Here is a 19,504-nt window from a genome sequence, read left to right on the forward strand (position 1 = left end):
TTCACACGGTTAAGGATGTATGTAGCACAAGAAGTTGTAGGGAAAAGATTCTTTGAAATGAAAATTTTGAATCTACATTAGGAAACGGAATATTCTCTAGTACTTAAATCAAACTTTGATATCAAGAAGACAGCTTCAAATCTGATATTATACATGGAGAAATTCCATGGCCAAGAACATGTGAAAAATAAGAATGGCAATTATCTGGCTGCTCCAGAAAATTTAATATGCATAGAAAAATACGTAAAACTTTGATTTTAATGGAAAAATGCAAGTTTATTTTTCTGCCAGATTGACTTATTACAAGGATGAACTGAAGGAAGATACCTTTAGATACAAGCCACTTAAATGCCAAAGCATCGTAAACTCTCACAATCAACTGATTCTGAGACAGGTTTTCTTTGTTATGATTTTGAGCCTGGGCTTATCTTTTGGGGGGCTGATTTGACTCTGACCCTTCTTCCTGTCTCTTCTTTCCCCCCTTTACAATTGATTAAAGTCCATAGACTTCCTTAAAGTAAGGCCTCTACCGTATCAATAGAAATTGCTTTAGTCACTAAAGAGTCCCCTTCAAAAATCACAAGCCTCCAGGGAAAATTGAGGCTTTAACATTGGTGAAAATTCTTTTGTTTCCCTCAGTTTGGAGAAGGATTGTTTCAAATTCTTGTCCCATTTTACGGTTAATTAATACAAGGTTGAAGAGAAGAGAGAAATCTGTAAGTTGGATGAAATTTTAAATAGCAAGTATTCATTAACTCAAACACAACAGTATTCAGAAACCTTCCTTCCCATAAATTAGAGGTATGTGTGTGCATAAAGAACTAGAAGGAAATGCCCCAGAAATTAATAGTAGCTATAGACAGATAAGTTAAAATTTTCTATGTGTGTATGCTTTTCAATATGTGGTGAATTTCCTATAATGAAGGTATGTTATTTCTGTAAACAGAAACAAATTAAAAAAAGAAATTGTAACCAATAGCCCCTTCTAGTAAACAGAAGGTTTGAAGGTGGGTAGCTCAATGAGGTTTTGTTTGATCAAGTTCAATGAGATTTTCCAGGAGCCAGGCACTTAAAAACGTTTTTCTGCATGGTCCTCTTCAATGGTTGGCATTCAGCCAAGAGATTGGCTGCCTCAAATTTACAAGATACCTATCGCATCTCCAAGTAGGAAAGAAGAGGCAGGGGCAAAATCTTTTCTCTTTGCACCTAATAATGTCACCACATCTCATTGGTTGGTACTGAGCCAAAGAACCAACCAGTGGCAAAGGAACAGGAGATGGTAGATTTGCATTAAAACAATTATTATTCATCCTGTGACCCTGAGTATAAAGAACAGCTTTCCATTGACATGAACAGATCAGAGTTCCAATAGCAGGGAAGGAAAGAGGGCAGGGGATGATCATTGGGTAGGAGACAAATGTGTCTGTCAGAAGCGTATAATAAAGACTTGCTGAACAACAAGTGAGGGCTGCAGTGCAACATGCATCCTGAAAACGTTTGCTTTTGTGGGCCTCTTCTTCCATTAAAAAAAAAAAAGCTAAAAATTATACATTACAACTGAATTGGGATAAAGACAAATTTAATCCAGAATGAATTTATTGTCATAGATTCATTATTTTTTTTTAATTTGTATTCTGATTTTAAACATTAAAATGGAAACATTTTCATGGACCCTAGACATTGTGACTACTGTGTTCAGTGGTTAATTCAACCCTGAGTCTTTGTTGTCCTTCCAGCTGGATTATAAACACTTTGAGGGCAGTGACTGTGTCCTAGATTTCACTGTTGCCCTCAAAACTCCTACCACAGCACTATGCTCTAAGAGCTGTTCAACAAATACTGTTGAGTTGACCTAAAATATAACTGTTTCTTCTTGTAGGGTGAACCAGGTCCCCCTGGTCCTCATGGTCCTCCAGGAGCCCCTGGTATTGGACAGCAAGGAATTAAGGTAAAGATTCTTGTCTTTTTCCCTATTTATGAGTATTAATTTTATTGTTGGGCTGGAGAAGCTATGATTTGAATCCACTCAACCTTACCCTCTAGATACAAAGAGGCTGCCTGCAGAAGGTACTTACAGTCTAGGTTCTTGGAAACTGCAGTGCTCCAGGCAGGGGCAGTTACCACAAGAAAAATCAATGTATTTTTTATTTGATTGGCATGAAAAATTTGTCTTGTCTCCAAATAAATACCCACCTTATTGCCAATGTACATCAAGTTCTATTAATTTCATGGAATGTAAATGTTAACATGCAAAATTGTTATTGGGATGTGAAGCATCTTAACACATAAACTATCATCTTCTCACACTAAAGAAGCATAGAAGGGCAGAAACCAGAAGGACCACAACACTGAACAAGTAAGTGTTGATAGAAAGGTTTTTAGGGAACTAGAAAGTACTGGAACATCCAACACCCTGGAGTGCTCTGCATCATGTAGGATGTCACAGAGCAAAAGTGCTTATTTTAAATGGCTTTTCTATGTCATTGGGACAATAAGACTTTGTTGCAGGAATAAAACAGAGAGCAGCACAAAACAGTGCACTTCTAATGAAGTCAAGTATCACCATGGATGGTATTTAAACAATAAGCATATTGAGACTCTAGAGAAAGTGGAGTTTATATTGGCAGAGTTATCGGACAAGGATTCTGAAGGAGATCAAGTGTGAAATAGAATTGAAAAGAGAGGTAAAATGGAACAGAGTGGGTAACATTCCAGGATGGTGGCAAGGGGGGCAGGGAACAGCACAAGCATTGTTTGCTTGGTCATCTCCGTAACCAAAAATGAATCGAATACAGTCTATCCTGCCAAATACTACACAATAGCTTCTGAAAGCTAAAAGTAGTGTTCACTTAAATTCAAACCATTTTTCCTCCTCCAGAATTTTTTTTATCTTTATGAATGTGAAAAGTTTGACTATTTTGCCATTATTTTTGTTGAAATCTCCAGAGTATCTTGTGGTATGTTTATTCTTTATTTAAAAACTCAAACCTTCATTTGATTATTTCTTTCTTTTAGGGGGAAAGAGGTCAGGAAGGAAGAACAGGGGCTCCAGGACCGATTGGCATTGGTGAACCAGGCCAGCCAGTAAGTATCAAGAAATTCTAGATGGAATAAAAAGGACAAATACAGTTCTTATTTGCTCTTTGTAGTTAGACTAAATGGTTAAATTAAGCCATCTTGTATCTTTGGGACAACAAAAGACAGTAAATATGCAAGGACCAGATATGAGTGTTATTTTTCATACCACTTGGTAGAACCACACGCATACACATGTGACATATACGACTGGCTTTCTCTTACCATAATCTCTTACAAGATTGATCAGCTTGTCTAAGAAGGAAAGAGATCTCATGTGTCAAAATTTCCTAGGATATAGGAGAACTGGATTTAGGCATAGGTCTATACTTTGTAACTGACTTTCCTGTAACCATGAAAAATCCCTGAGAATAGGACCTTGTTCATAAGCTAATTTATGGGTAGGATTGATGAAGGTAGACAGGTGATACCTGTGTTATTTGCAGCTTCTAACTTATGTAGCTTTGAAGTTTACTATTTTTGCAGAAGAAAAAAAAAGTGTTTCTATCAAGAGATCTGGAGAAGAAATGAATAAAACATGACTATTCTAGTATAGAAATTCTCTTAACTTTTCAAGTAATCATTATTCTCCCAGAAAAGAATAGTAACTAACTCACTGAGGTACAAATAAAAACAACTGTATTGGATTGGGAGAATTAGTATTGTTAAAATGTCCATACTACCCAAAACAATCTACTGATTCAATGCAATCCTTATCAAAATTCCAATGGCATTTTTCATGGAAATGGAACAATCTTAAAATTTGTATGGAACCGTAAATGATCCTAATGGCCAAAGCAATCTTGAGAAAGAAGAACTAAGGTGGAGGCTTCACACTTTCTGATTTCTAAATATATTCCGAAGCTATAGTAATCAAAACAGTATTGTATTGGCATAAAAACAGACACACAGACCAATGGAATGGAATAGAGAGACTAGAAATAAACTCATACATATATGGCCAATTAATTTCCAACAAAGGAGCCAAGAATATACAATGGGGAAAGGACAGTCTCTTTAATAAATGGTGTTGGGGAAATGGGACAGCCACATGCAAAAGCATGAAAGTGGATCACCATCCTCCATCATACACAAAAATTAATTCAAATGGCTTTGATTCTTGAATGTAAGACCTGAAATCATAAAACTCTTGGAAGAAAACATAAGCAGTAAGCTCCTTGACACAGGTCTTAGCAATAATGTTTTGAACTTAATACCAACAGTCAAAGGAACAAAAGCAAAAATAATCAAGTTGGGGCTATATCAAACTAAAAAGCTTCTGCACAGCAAAGGAAAACATCAACAAAATAGGCAATCTACTGAATGGGAGAAAATATTTTCAAATCATATATCTGATAATATCAAAAATATGTAAAGAACTCATACAACTCAACAATAACACAAAAATTCAATTAAAAAACAGGCAGAAGAGTCGAACAGACATTTTAGCAAAGAAGACGTACAGATGGCCAACAGGTATATGAAAAGATGCTCAGCATCATTAGTTACCAGAGAAATGCAAATCAAAATCAAAATGAGATATCACCTCACACCTGCTACAATGGCTATTATCAAAAGTACAAGAAAACAGGTATTGTTGAGAATGTGGAGAAAAGGGAACCCTCATGCACTATTGGTGGAAATGTAATTTGTATAGCCAGTGTGAAAAACAGTATGGAGATTCCTCAAAAAATTAAAAATTCTATTACCATATGATCCAGCCATTCCACTTGTGGGTATTTATTCAAAGAAAATAAAGTCACTAATATATTGAAAAGACATATGCATCCCATGTTCATTGCTATTTATAATAACCAAGATAGGGAAACAAACTAAGTGTTCATTGATGGATAAATGGATAAAGAAATTGTGATATATTTATAGAGTATATCCACACATATATGATGGATTACTATTGGATATATATATAATGGATTACTATTCAATCATAAAAAAGAATGAAGTCTTGCCATTTGCAACAACATGGATTGACTTCGAGGACATTATACTAATTGAAATAAGTTCAGACAGAGAAGGGCAAATGCCATATGATGTGGAACTGTAAAAACAAAAAATCAAACCAGTCTTCTAGATAGAACAGGCAAAATCAACTTTATTTTTATATTCCAGTAACAGACACATAGAACTAAAAATTTTAAATACAATAGAATTTATAGTCATTAAAAATAGAAATACTTGGGTATAAATTTAATAAAACATGTATAAGCTTTATATCCTGAAAACTTCAAAACACTAATGAAAGAAATAAAAGAATATTTAATAAATTGAGAGATATACCATATTCATCTATTGGAAGACCTGACATCATAAAGCTGTCAATCTCTTTAAATTGATATAAGGTTTAATGCAAGCCTTTTAAAAAATCCCAGTAAGATTTTTTTAAAGGTATGGACAAGATTATTTTAAAATCTGTATGGAGGGGTGCCTGGGTGGCGCAGTCGGTTAAGCGTCCGACTTCAGCCAGGTCACGATCTCGCAGTCCGTGAGTTCGAGCCCCGCGTCAGGCTCTGGGCTGATGGCTCAGAGCCTGGAGCCTGTTTCCGATTCTGTGTCTCCCTCTCTCTCTGCCCCTCCCCTGTTCATGCTATGTCTCTCTCTGTCCCAAAAATAAATAAACATTGAAAAAAAAAATTAAAATCTGTATGGAAAGGCAAAGGAGCTAGAATAATTAAAACAATTTGCAAAAAGAAGAATAAAGTTGAAGAAAGGGTTTAAGATTTATTCACATAACTACAGCAATCAAGACTGTGCAGTTCTGACATCACAGAAACATGATCAGTGGAATAGAATAGAGAACCCAGATACAGACCCACACACTGATTTTTTTATTTATTTAAAAAAATTTTTTTAATGTTTATTTATTTTTGAGAGAGAAACAGAGTACAAGCAGGGGAGGGGCAGAGAGAGGGAGACACAGAATCTGAAGCAGGCCCCAGGCTCTGAGCTGTCAGCAAAGAGCCCGACGTGGGGCTTGAACCCTTGAACCATGAGATCATGACCTGAGCCAAAGTCGGATGCCTAACTGACTGAGCCATCTGTGCATCCCTTGAATTCATTTTTTAATAATTGTTTTACTATACTTCTATTTTTAGTGTAATATTCTCTTCTTGTATTTTATATTCCTATTATTAGACCATTAAGCATTCAAAGAGACCATTTTTTGGTCTCTGTTTTATAATTTTATTATTTGACATTTTTGGGAAAATTTATGTTATATAGGCTCACTTTTATTCATTGTCAATTGTTTTCTTATATGTTTTGTACTCTGTCATCTGAATTCATGGTCATCAGGTCTTTACCTGTGAAAATCTTAAGTGTTCTGGGTGGAGGGTATTTGAAAGGAATTTGCATGTACACCTCTTAGGTACTCCTCGGATATCCTTAATACTAATGTCTTGACTAGGTGTTCCTGGATCACCTATGTGATGGCAGTTAAAACTACAAACCCATACACAGCACTGGAGCAGGCTTGGAATTTTTAGGCCCATTTAGAGCCTAAGTGAGGGTAGACAAGATTCTTGTCTTTCATATCGCTGTGTTGACTAAATGGCTTTTTTCTCAACCCTGCCCTTTCATTGACAATATGTAAGTAACTTTGAAGGTCCTAGCTTTCTGTGGGGATCTCAGGTCTAATACTCTCCTCATTTTCCTTTGAGTGAGCCAAAATCTTTGCTCCTGGTTCTCTGTCTTTGGTTTTCTAGACTTATTTCCACCATACGACCACACGTTTCCACCCAGAACAACCACAGCATCAGTTTCTATGCGCACTACCCTAACGTTCAGCTCTTTTTGTTTTGGAGCCCTGTGACTTCCCTCACTTATTTATTTTTGGATTTCAGCCTTTAAAATTTATTTTAAAGAAAAATTGTATTACTTGCCTTTTTGTTTATAGCTAGAGAGTTTACACAATATTGCTAGAACATGAAGCTCTTGTTTGTTTGCTTTCTAAGCCACAATTACACAAATCAGAAAGGCACCATGAAGTCTGCAGTTCAAGTGGGAACCGAAATCATTACAAAGATGGGGAGGATCGCAAATAATGTATGCAAATGTTGTACCAAAATGTCATAATAAAAATCCAACACTGAGTTTCTGAATTATTTAGAAGTAACATAAAGACTTACCTTGGGACTGAGAAAGGTTCTGCTGAAAAGTCTCTTACCTTTGTTTCTTTGTCTGGATGATTTCAAACGGTGTCAGGTTTTTTTTGTTTGTTTGTTGTTTTCTTTTTGTACAAGGATATTGAGAACATTGTTAGTAAAAAATACCCACTAAAGTAGAACTATAAATACTTTGAAGTTAAAAATTGTATAAACAGTACTGTTTGAATATTATGGGCAATTTTTATTATTATTTAGCACAGTTATTTTTAATGCTTGAAATGTATATTAAAACCACTTTTACTGATTATCTACACTAGTGAGAATATTAAGAAAAGTAATAAGATAATGGATGATCACATTTTACCTCATTAATGTCTCAAATAAAGCATTTCACTGATCAGACTGTGTTAACTGATAATAACAGTCCTTATATTTTTTTTATTAGAGGCATTCATGAGAAATCAAATAAGTATGCCATAATTATAATTGATTTTCATGGCTTTTGAAAAGGACACTGTGAGTTTTTTATAGAAGCATTTCTGTCTTTTAGAAATAATCCATGGGTTCTGTCGTAGTAAAGTATAGTTCATCTACCCGAGTACCTGCTCTTTCTCTTAACCAAGCAGTCACCTTTCATTCTGCTTTGCTGTAAAATATGAGAATACTCTGATAATACAGACTGTTCCTCTGACGGTTGGCAATAATTAAATTTTGGATCACTGTTGTTTTAAATGCCTTTAAGCAATTACTCACAAGTATTAGTTCTCTGTTCTCTGCAGCTTGGAACACATGGCTCATCAAAGCCTCCAATGTTTTCAGTCTCATCTTGGCTGGTGTACTCTAGAAATGCAGAGATGAAAGGAGGGTTGGGTGTTTATGCCACGTAGCAGCCCTCTCTCCATATTGCTTACTGTAAACCATTCACCCCGAGGCTAACTTATTCATAATGCCCTGGAAGGACATTCTTCACCATCACAAGATTCAAATAAAATAATTTCGATAGTGATGGCAGATGTTTATTAAGTGCTCAATATTTAAGAGCTTTAAGTATCTCTGACCTAACCCATATATTAATACTCATGGTTCAGGTAGGTACTATTGTTACCACCATCATGATGAGGACGCTGAACTTTAGAGAGATTAAATTCTTTGTCCAAGTTCGCACTGCTAACACATAGCCGAGCTGGGACTTGACCCTCAGTCCATATGACAGTATAATTGTCAGGAAAGCCTGTAAGCTCTAGGAGACCAGGGAGCAGGTCTGCCTGCTGTTCCCAGAACTTAGCACACTGCCTGGCACTTACTAGGCATTTGGTCAGTATTTGCTGAATGAATGGAAAAAATTGAGTGAACTGGAAGAAGACTTCTTTGCATTGAATGTAAATTGTGTTATTTTCATTTGTTTTATCATTGGGGAAGAGGAATCATTTGTCTTTTTTTTTTTTTTTTTTTTTTTGGTTAAAGCATATGATATTAGCTAGGCACTTACTCTTTGATTTGCAATCTAGTTTTCATGCTTATATTTATTTTTCCCCTAGTTAATCACTCTAACGTTAGAGTAAGCTATCATGGATATTAGTGCTTTGATTAAGGTCTTGGACTGTTAAAAGCTAGGTTTCCCATAAGCATAGCAATTTAAATTGAATTAAATGTTAGCTTTTTTCTTTAATTAAAGTCTTTACGAAATTGGTTATGCATAAATACTGAAGAAGACTGTCTTTTAAAATATACAATAATAGGGGAAGGCAAAAAAAATTTGAACACGGGATACAATTAGCTTTCTTTTTTATAAATCTATAACTGTGATCAGTCACTGATTAGCATAATGCTGAATCCTAGCTCTGCTCCCAGGCTCAGTAGAAAGCACCTCTTAAATTATCCCGGATTACTGTGTATCGAGCCCGAAGATCATTCACAGTGTCTGCCGTTTGCTGGCTTTGGAGCTGCTGGGCAACTCGGTAGACTTTGTTCTGTCCTAGGCTCACTTTCTGGCAAGCAAGCCCTCATTATTTTTCTTTTACATCCATTAGAGGAAAAGCTCCTATCTGTGCTTCTAAGGTTCTTGTTGTTAGTTCCTTTTCTACTTTTATGCCTTCTGGCCAAGAATAAAGAGAGGGAAAATTCGTAACCTTTTAAAATTTCCACTTTAATCGAATATCTTGCTGTTGTCTTTTCTTTTTCAATCAGTTTGTTTCCTGCCGGTCCACTTCAAAGCCAGAGAGTGTGTTGTTTCTCTTTACTTACGTGAGAACTCTTCACCGTCTGACTTTCTGAGCAATAGTTACATGGACTTTTTAATTTGAATCACTGAGATAAAAAACCATGCTTCCCCTGCATGATTCTATCAAGATTCCTATTTGCACACAAACCCCCAGTGGACTCAACCAGTCCTCGAAAGAATTCAAGAATTCAAGTTTGAATCCAAATTTGTCAGGATAGAAATTAAAACACATGTAAACAGAATTCGATGTTTTAAAGCAGCTGTGCAGTGATTTTTTCACAGGGTTCCCCTGATGTTTTTAAATTACTTAATCACTCAGCAACCTTCTCCAGGCCACACAGTGGCTAGATTTTTAGACTTCCCTCAAAGGATTTATTTCCTAATCCTTATTCCGAAGCATCACTTAATTTGCATTTTCCTCTAATATGAGGACACCAGAATAGAACATCTTATGCCAATCAAATGGAATGAGTAATACAATGGGAATATTCTTCTTCACAACTCTACAATTCTGCTGATCAGTATGGAATTTACTAGGATTCTCACTAATAACATAAATAGGACTATATCATTGCGTGCCCATGTGAACGAAAATATAACCATTTTCTCTCTTCCTTCTTCCTTCTATCTCTCTCCCCACTTCCCATTCTCTCTTTCTTTCTCTTTTCCTGTTCCTCATTCCCTCTTATCCAAACAGGGTCCCCGTGGTCCTGAAGGAGCACCAGGAGAGAGGGGCTTACCAGGAGAAGGATTTCCAGGGCCAAAGGTAACAACACCTCCTGTACTATGAAAAAAATGCTTTGCCTTGCATGGTCATGATTTATAACTTTAAAAAAATGGGTCCTAGCCAATTACCAGAAGTCAAGTATTTTCCTGACCACCTTCACCCTATTAAATGAAGGAAGATGTAAGTTTTTCCTTAACATGAAACTCTGGTGAAATTTGCAATTATAGATAACTAATTGGCAGACTTCTACTTCATATAATTATTGCATGTGAAATGAGAAAACTCTCTTAAAGTAATCTATAGTCATTAAAGTCACAGTGATAAATAGCATCGTTATGCCCAGAAGTTATCAAGCGTAGCTACCATAGAACTTTATTCACAGCTTTGTTTTGTGAAACATAGATAAGAAACTAATAAACCAATTTGTAATCACATTGTCATTAGCATAATAAGAAAGGAAATATGGCAGGGAGGAGGGCACTGGAATTACCTTGTTATAATAAGGAGCAAAAACTATGAAAAACATACCTTTTACCTGGCAATTGAGAATTTAAATGCTTCTATTGCTTCCCATGTATAATTCTTGGTGCTCAAGTTCCCCTGGGAACCTTGGTTCCTTGAGGAACCCTCTGGGGTTGGCACACTTTTTCCATAAAGGGAAAGATAATAAATATTTGAGGCTTTGTGAGCAGTATGGTGTCTGTTGCAACTACTTAACTTATGCTGTTGTAGCATGAAAACAGTCATCAGCTCCATATAAATGAGTGAGCGTGACTGTAGTCCAGTAAAGCTGTATTTGCCAAAAAATGTAAGCAGTGAGCTGGATTTGGCCAGTGGGCTATAATTTGCTGACCTCTGGTCGAGGCTACTTACCCACAATCTACCAAAGGCCACACAGGAAATGATTTTGCAAGACACTTTGGGCAGCATCAACAAAATTTCAGTAACTAAGAAAACAGTTGGGGGTTCTTTTTCCTTCTTTCTAAAGTCTTTCCCCAAACACACATGCATGCACACATGCACCGCCCAGGGAAGCACATGCTGTTTTCTTTCTTTTCTTTTCTTTTCTTTTCTTTTCTTTTCTTTTCTTTTCTTTTCTTTTCTTTTTTCTTTTCTTTTCTTTTCTTTTCTTTTCTTCCTTCCTTCCTTCCTTCCTTCCTTCCTTCCTTCCTTCCTTCCTTCCTTCCTTCCTTCCTTCTCTTTCTTTCTTTCTTTCTTTCTTTCTTTCTTTCTTTCTTTCTTTCTTTCTTTCTTTTTCTTCTTGTGTTTATTTATTTTTGAAAGAGAAAGAGAGAAAGAATCCCAAGCAGGCCCTGCATTGCCAGCATGAAGCCCAATGTGGGCTTGAACCCACTAACCATGAGATCATGATCTGAGCCGAAATCAAGAGTTGGATGCTTAACCAACTGAGCCACCCTGTGCCCTGCACAGGCTGTTTTCTTAAGTGTCTAAGAATTTCCACTTTAGTCAGTCAGATTGCTAAGATCTCACCTTCTCAGTATAGCCTCATGCTCTAGAATTGCATCTCATTCTTAGCCTTTTCCACCATGATCAATATTCTATTGTCTATGAGAAACCTGAATCTCCACTAGAGGGAAATCAACTAGTTAAAACCTAATTTACACTAAGTTGTGACTGCTGGGTTGAATTTTAAAAGAGGCCCTCATTAACTAACAGACTTTAATTTGTCACAATAAGTGGGAATAATATGTAGGATAAAAGGGACATTACTAATGCCCTGACTTAATCAGAGTATCACTCTCAGAAGACAGATGTTAGCAACTTAGCACTACATTTCAGGAAGTTTTATAATACATACTTTCTTGATTTTTTTTTTTTTTGGCATAGAAAATTTCTGTTTATGTGTAGTCCAAACAACCTGGGAAATTCAAATATCCAGGGTTATTTCTCTTTACAATCTGTGGGGGGTTTTAAGATAGATAGATAGATAGATAGATAGATAAATAAATAAATAAATAAATAAATAAATAAATAAGAGGGGCACCTGAGTGGCTTGGTTGATTAAGTGTTCAACTCTTGATTTTGGCTCAGGTCATGATCTCATGGTTCGTGGTTTTGAGTCCCACATCAGACTTTGTGCTGACAGTGTGGAGCCTGCTTGGGATTCTCTCTCCCTTTCTCTCTCTACCCCTTCCCTGTGTACATGCTCTCTGTCTCTCTCTCTCAAAATAAATAAATAAAAACATTTTAAATGAATGAATAAATAAATAATGAATAATTGAAATACAAGAAGCATATTGCAGGGTGTGTCTTAGTGACAGGTTTAACTGTATGTTATAATAATACACTCACAATAACCCACAGCACTGTGTTACCCTCATCCCAGAAAGAATACATTATATTCAGTGTTATTTTAGGGTTGATTGTATATAATTGTACTCTGTGGTAATGATTGGAAGAAACCATTAGTCAGAATACCTCATTCCCCAACCAGCAGGACCAAGGGGAGTTTTCTATATGTGTTACATGGGGTTACTTTGCACTGATATAGAGCTTAAGTGAATAAATTATGAATCTAGAGGGACTTGAAGGTTTATTGTTTCCTAGGTTTCTTGCAAGTGTTCTTTGATTTTACCCTTGGCTTAAACAAATTCATGAAACAAAAGCTATTTCTAATTGATTATATGGTTTATTTTTCATACAAAAGCACAGAATGTCATGATTTCATTGGTATGCCATCACGACCAGAGCTATTCACGTAGGTCACATGACTATAGAAATCTACCCAAGAAGATTTTCTATGAATTCTCCTAAAAACTAATAGCCAAATTATGGAAAGAGCCTAAATGCCCATCAACTGATGAATGGATAAAGAAGATGTGGTTTATATATACAATGGAATACTACTTGGCAATGAGAAAGAATGAAATCTTGCCATTTGCAGCAACACAGGTGGAACTTGAGGGTATTTTGCTACGTGAAATAAGTCAGTCAGAGAAAGACAGATACCATATGTTTTCACTCATCTGTGGATCTTGAGAAACTTTACAGAAGACCATGGGGGAGGGGAAAGGGAAAAAAAAGTTACAGAGAGGGAGGGAGGCAAACCGTAACAGACTCTTAAATACAGAGAACAAACTGAGGGTTGATGGAGGGGTCAGGGAGAGGGGAAAGTGGGTGATGGGCATTGAGGAGGGCACCTGTTGGGATGAGCACTCGGTGTTGTATGGAAACCAATTTGACAATAAATTATATTAAAAATACACACACACACACAAACTAAATTTTCAATGAATGTTTATAAATTATGATATAAAACATATGACAAGTAATTCAGTACAAGCAAGTATTAGCTCATATTCTAATATGAGAGACAAATGTTCATTGTGTGATGGACCTATAGCTGCATCAGTGTTGAGGGAGTGGAGGGAGTACAGTTTGTTGTACTATATGATAATTAGGACCCCCATTTCTAGATATTTCTGATTATATTGGGATGGAGTTCTTTTCCAAGGTTAGTGATGCTGCGTACATGTTCTGTTTGGATAGATTCCTTCCTATTTAATAGTATTAAACCTAATTATGTGTATTTTGCAAGTTACAAATCTTGGGGTCCGCTAGAATGACCCATTTGCAGTGAATAGTGAATTTGAATGCTTTGGATGCTTCAACTGTTTTTAAATCCTGATTTTTATTAGTATACTGATATTCCTCCCATATATATTTTTAGGGTGAAAAAGGCTCTGAAGGACCAATTGGCCCACAGGGATTACAAGGCCTGTCAATCAAAGGGGACAAGGTACTGCATATGGAGTATACAATAGGAAAGATGCACCAGTGTAATTATTTTTATTCATTGTTCTTTATGCATGTACATTTATGAACTGTATTCAACCTGACAACCCTATCACACAGGGATCCAGGTTATTATAAATCAAGTATATGCAGGGTTTATTGTTATGTGAGATGAATTATGATTTGAAAAATCCCATCATTTATATTTACAGTAATGGCTCATTTATTTGGGTTTTGACTTCCAGTAAAACTATCTTCAGCCAACCAGCTTTGTAGACAAACATGAGCAAAACAGACCCCTTCTTAGTAAAGAAAATAATTTTTAAAAACATATTTACTTGACCTATTACAGAAAGTGCATGTCCATCCTTAGATGCTCACTCAAAAAAATATTACTGGGGCACCTGTGTGACTCAGTCAGTTAAGCATCCGACTCTTGATTTCACCTCAGGTCATGATCTCATGGTTTGTGAGATTGAGCCCTGTGTCTGGCTTGGGATTCTTTCCCTCTCTTTCTGCCCCTCCCCCTGCTCATGTTTGCTTTCTCTCTCAAGTTAAATAAACTTTAAAAAATGGGACTAAAATAAGAGAACTTATTTAAGAAACCTAGAGTTGGTGCCCTCCTACAAGGACCAACAGGGATCCACCTATAGTTGAACAAAGTTAGGTTTTATAGACTCATTACAGTGAGGGAGACCACATACCATGGGGAACCCATCACTACTCAGTAAGAAGATGAAAGTTTTCTTTATAGGACTTGGACTTGTGTTAGGTGATTTGGGGAGTGTCTAAGAAAGTACAGGTTGGGTTTGGATTGGACACTGCAGGTAATTTTAAGGTGAGGTAATTTTAAGATTGGATATTTTAATGAGTCTTATCTAGGAGGTGGGAAAAATGGAGTCAGGTTTAGCTATAATTTGTAAAGAAATAGCCATTCATTTTAGCTCAAATAGGGGGATGTTTGATCATTTGTCCAGGAATGGGTTGTTTGGATGTTGTTTTTTGTTTTTGTCTGTGTTCAGACATGGCTATAGACTCCTCTTGCTTTTGTCTTGGTTCATTACATAGAATGTACATATCTGATACTGGTAGCCTGTAAAACCGTTTATGTTCAACACAACACCATGGCCTACCTGCCATTGCTTGTCTCTTTCTCACTAGTTACTTGTCTTCTTTAAAATAGCTACAGATTGTCCCCAGATTAGAAGTGGTATTGAGGCTGCTGATAGAAGCTGCTGGAGGCTGATAAGGCCCAACAGACCAGAGGGAACAGAAAGCTGCAGAGGGGGGAGAGGATATAAGAAATGTGCAAAAAACAGAATTCATACCAATTTGGAGTCATGTATGTTAATTTCTAAGCATGCCATCAGATTTTATATATTACAATAATGACTTAGATTCATGATTATCTTGGGTCTTGTGTTTCAGTTTTGAATTACTTATTTCTTTTATTTACTGGTAACTGTCTCTTCCACATATCTGTATTTAAATAGCAGAGATACTGGTAAAAAGTGACTTATACCAATTTTAGTTGTAATACAGTTCTTGGCTCGAATCGCTCAGCCCTGGTTGTAGCTCTAGCTCCTAAAAATATGTAAAGATGCTCTTTCTTCCTTTGGAGCAGTGAGAACTGAGTACAACAGAACTATGGTTCTATGAGTTTAGTTTAATTTACTAATGATGATACAAATTTGTTTATAAAAACATATTTATTTAGCCCAGGTATTGGCAAACTAGGGCTGGCTGCTTGTTCTTATAAATAAAGTGTTTTTAGAACACAGGCACACCTGTTCATTTAGGTATTGGCTGGGGCTGCTTTTGCACTACCAAAGCAGCATTCGTTAATTATGATAGAGACCTTATTACGGTCCTTGAGAATAAAATATTTACTATCCAACCCTGTAAGAAAAAGTTTATGGACCTTGATATAGCCTAAATACAACTGACATTTGAATATCTGGGGGGCCTGCTGGCTCAGTTGATAGAGCATGCGACTCTTGATCTCAGGGTTTGTGACTTGAAGCCCTACATTGGGCATGGAGCCTGCTTTAAAAAAATAAAAATAGAAAATAAGATAAAATATGCAACACATTGTGTCTTTGCTGTTCTGGGCTGTTCCGGCATCATCATCCTTGCAGTGGATGTTTACTCTGCCTGGAATGCTTTTTTTCTATGTTTCTACTGGATTCATTTTCTCTCTCCAATGAGGTCATCTCTGGCCACTTTATGCAAAATTGTAGCTGTCCCCCCCTTCCCTGATTTAGTTTTCTGCTTAGCTCTTATCACTCTTTAACATATTATTTATTTTATCTATCCTGTTTACTGTCTTCTGTTTTTCCCACTAAAATGTAAGCTCCATGAGAACAGAGACTTTTGGCTGCTTAGGTCACTGTTGCTTCCCCAGCATTTGGAATAATTCCTAGCACATAATAGGCACTCACGGGTACCTGCTGAAACACACAAAGAATGAATGATAGTGTTCTTCTTGCTGATAACTCTCGCTTTGCTTCCCAAATTTATTTCAGAGAAAGGAAAGGTGAGGTTCTTCAGTTCTGTTGCATTTACCTTAAATAACTTCTTAATTTTTAAGGCATATTTTTATAAGATGTGGAGGGGAAAGGTATTTAGATAATTTTGAAACATTTCTCTTCAAGTTCTCTCTCAAATCCTGATTTTTTTGTACCCAATGAATATTATACATTTAAATATTTGTTATAATCCTAACAGGAAGCAGTTGTGCCATTATAACAACCATTTAGGAATTTTGTGTTCCTGTGAGAAAAATGACTGATAAATACAAACATGTGCAAATAGTCACCAATTTAGACTAAACAGTGAAACTAGCATTCACTACTTTGGCAAACTTGAACCATAAACTGTTTAAAAGAAAGAGTTTTCTAACTTTTTATGTTGAACCGTTTTATGCTATAGATGGATTTCAATTCAGCATAATTCAAGATTAGCAAAGTATGAAAGAATGAGGTTTATTGTTATATTTCTCTCTTATTTTCAACACAGGGGGATTTGGGACCTGCGGGACCCCAAGGGCCAATGGGCATCCCCGGAATTGGGAGTCAAGGGGAACAGGTAATCCAAGCTTTCTCCCTTTCCTCTCAGTATGGAACATTCTGGCCAAATCCTACTGTTCATTGAAAGCCAGTCCTGCAAACACCTCTGAGTATATTTGATAGTCAAAGCACAAGGGGATGTACATCCAAAAGTAAGTGTAGGGAAGGAAAAGATGGTTCTATGAGATTTTATTTTCTAGAACTTCCAAAGACTTAAAAAATAAAATGTGTGCTTCTTGGAGCTGTGACTTTTAACCTTCATGTCTAATTAACAGGATAAGAGTTTCAGATTGAGTTTATATTTTTAGTTTTCCTTAGGAGCAGTGGTTTATTTACCTGTGGGTTTGTGTATTTTCCCCTTGAGGCTTTGTGAATGATTAGATCCCACTTTCTCCCAATGCCAATAGAGTAGTCTTTCCTACTCCCCAGCCATGTACCAATCTTAAAAAAGTATTAAACTTAAAACCCACACCAGAATCAGAGGTAACCACTTAATTTAACGGGTACTGTTCCTGAATAGAAGCAAATCACAGAGAGGGTTTATAAATAACATTTGGCCTCCCTCGGTCAGAAGAAAGGAAAGCACTCTGAGGATGTCTCTACATTCACGGCTGGAACTGCTTCCCAAATCTTCTGACCGTAACTTTTGGAAAAGATGGGCAATTTTGTTAGATCTGAGTAATACAAAAATAATATAACAGTACTATCTACCTACAGAATCTCATTTAATCAACGTGACGAACAAATCCAAATTTATGCTGAATGTCCTCCTGCATAGAAAGTAGCCAATCTGTTGATTAAGATTTATGATTAAGGTTTGAATTATTCCATTGCCTAGAGAATGAACAGTGCTTCCTTTATCTAGGACAATGGGAAAAGAGGATTAAAAAAGGATAATTCCAAATCTCATTGTTGACATTAACTCTGGGTTTATTTCTAAACATCTAGTAATTAATTAGTATTTTTGTTGTTGTTATTGTTAATCTAAGCAACAGCAAATCTGGATATAACTCCTCTTTCCATTTCCTTTCTCTTTGTAGAAATCCTAGTGTAATACATTAGGAAGGTTAAGATGCAGGAAAAGCCAAGATAAGTCTGTATATAAGTATTTAGATAATAATTAAGAGCTGGATATTTTGATTACATAAGGATTATGGTTTGACTACAGCATCAAGCAGTCTCACACTTTGTAGTTTATTTGCCAATTTCATACAGGCTTACATTCTGGTCCTGGATGTGACTGGACAGTCGTGTTGCTTCCTGAGTCTTGTGGTCCTGGTGCTGAGTTACCACTATAGGCCTGAAAATTAGGTCCAAAAAAAAGCCAAATCTTTCCAGATGGCCTGTAAATCCTGGATCCCACCTGCAACTTCCTATTTCCTTTACTACTGGATCTTGGTGGATGTTGTTGTGCTTCAGGTTAAAAAACATCTCTGACTTCTTTTGTTTTCTCACCCCTTTCTCTCCTTTTCCAAGAGAAGATAACTTTTAAGGTAGACCTGTCTATTAGGAGCTGACCCCTATCGGTAGGAGATTGAATAGAATGTGTTATTTATAAACTGCTTTAAATAAGAAAAGAAATCATTTGCCCTTTTAAGACAAATGATTTAAATCCTACTTACATTTAACCTCCACTTATACAGTTATTCATTTTTCTTCTTATCCTTAATTGAACATGTTTACCCACGGAATGATTGTTGTTGCTAGATCTCCCTAATTCTCTTATAGAAATGAATTTTCCCAGTCCTCTGTTTTGGAGGGAATTCTTGTTTTCAGGAACATGTTTATAATATGACTCAAGTGGCCGGCAGATTTTCATTAAATGTTTGGAGGCCTGACAACTTCAACTCTGTTACAAATTGGAGTGAAATACAAATAACCACATACACATAAGTGCACATAGCCCTTCGAATTTTTTGGTTCCTTGTCACATACCATGCTACTTGTAGACTATTGTAAATGATTCCTTCTAATAATAACATTTTAATTCCTTATTATAATAACCTTAGCTTTCTTAAATTGTTTACGCTGCTTCATCTTCATTAACCAGAGAAAAGGGGAATCGTGTTTATAATTAAAAAATAAACAGCAGTTGTATCATCCAGCTGGAGAAAAGGGGATGCCATTTGTAATAAACCAATCATATATCTGTAACCATTATTTATGCAAGCATGGCTTCTGAGGTGTAAGTGAAATAAAATTTTAGTTTTTTCCTCATCATCCCTTAAATATTTTCCAGTGGGGAAAGTTTTTTCTTTTTCTGGAAGAAATTACCAACAAGCCTCAGTCTTTTCTTATCACTTTTAGGTAATAAAACTTATTGTGTCACCTCTAAGTTGTAAATCACAGTTTTAATTATGTAATGCAAATTATCTAGTCAATATGTTAATTTTCCTTTTAATCTTCATTCATCTGGTATGAGCTGTAGGGAGAGCCTGTGGTCCGTGGGAGGGATCGTGCTTTTCATCCCTCCCAGGCTGAGTCAAGGATGAGGGTAGAGGGGGGAGGCCACAGAGGTTCTTTCCTGGCTGGT

General features: G+C 36.2%; 1 protein-coding gene across 1 annotated transcript in view; it reads left to right on the forward strand.

The window, feature by feature from the left end:
* COL28A1 (collagen type XXVIII alpha 1 chain) overlaps positions 1-19,504 on the forward strand; it is a 177,412-nt gene that overhangs the window by 49,939 nt on the left and 107,969 nt on the right. The window contains exons 12-16 of the mRNA XM_040471592.1: positions 1,880-1,948; positions 3,016-3,084; positions 10,118-10,186; positions 13,839-13,907; positions 16,922-16,990. Of these exons, the coding sequence (XP_040327526.1) occupies positions 1,880-1,948; positions 3,016-3,084; positions 10,118-10,186; positions 13,839-13,907; positions 16,922-16,990 (345 nt within the window). The remainder of the gene's footprint in view (positions 1-1,879; positions 1,949-3,015; positions 3,085-10,117; positions 10,187-13,838; positions 13,908-16,921; positions 16,991-19,504) is intronic.

Source organism: Herpailurus yagouaroundi, unplaced genomic scaffold (genome assembly GCF_014898765.1).
Source record: "Herpailurus yagouaroundi ecotype Mexico unplaced genomic scaffold, PumYag 100, whole genome shotgun sequence".
Classification (NCBI taxonomy): Eukaryota; Metazoa; Chordata; class Mammalia; order Carnivora; family Felidae; genus Herpailurus; species Herpailurus yagouaroundi.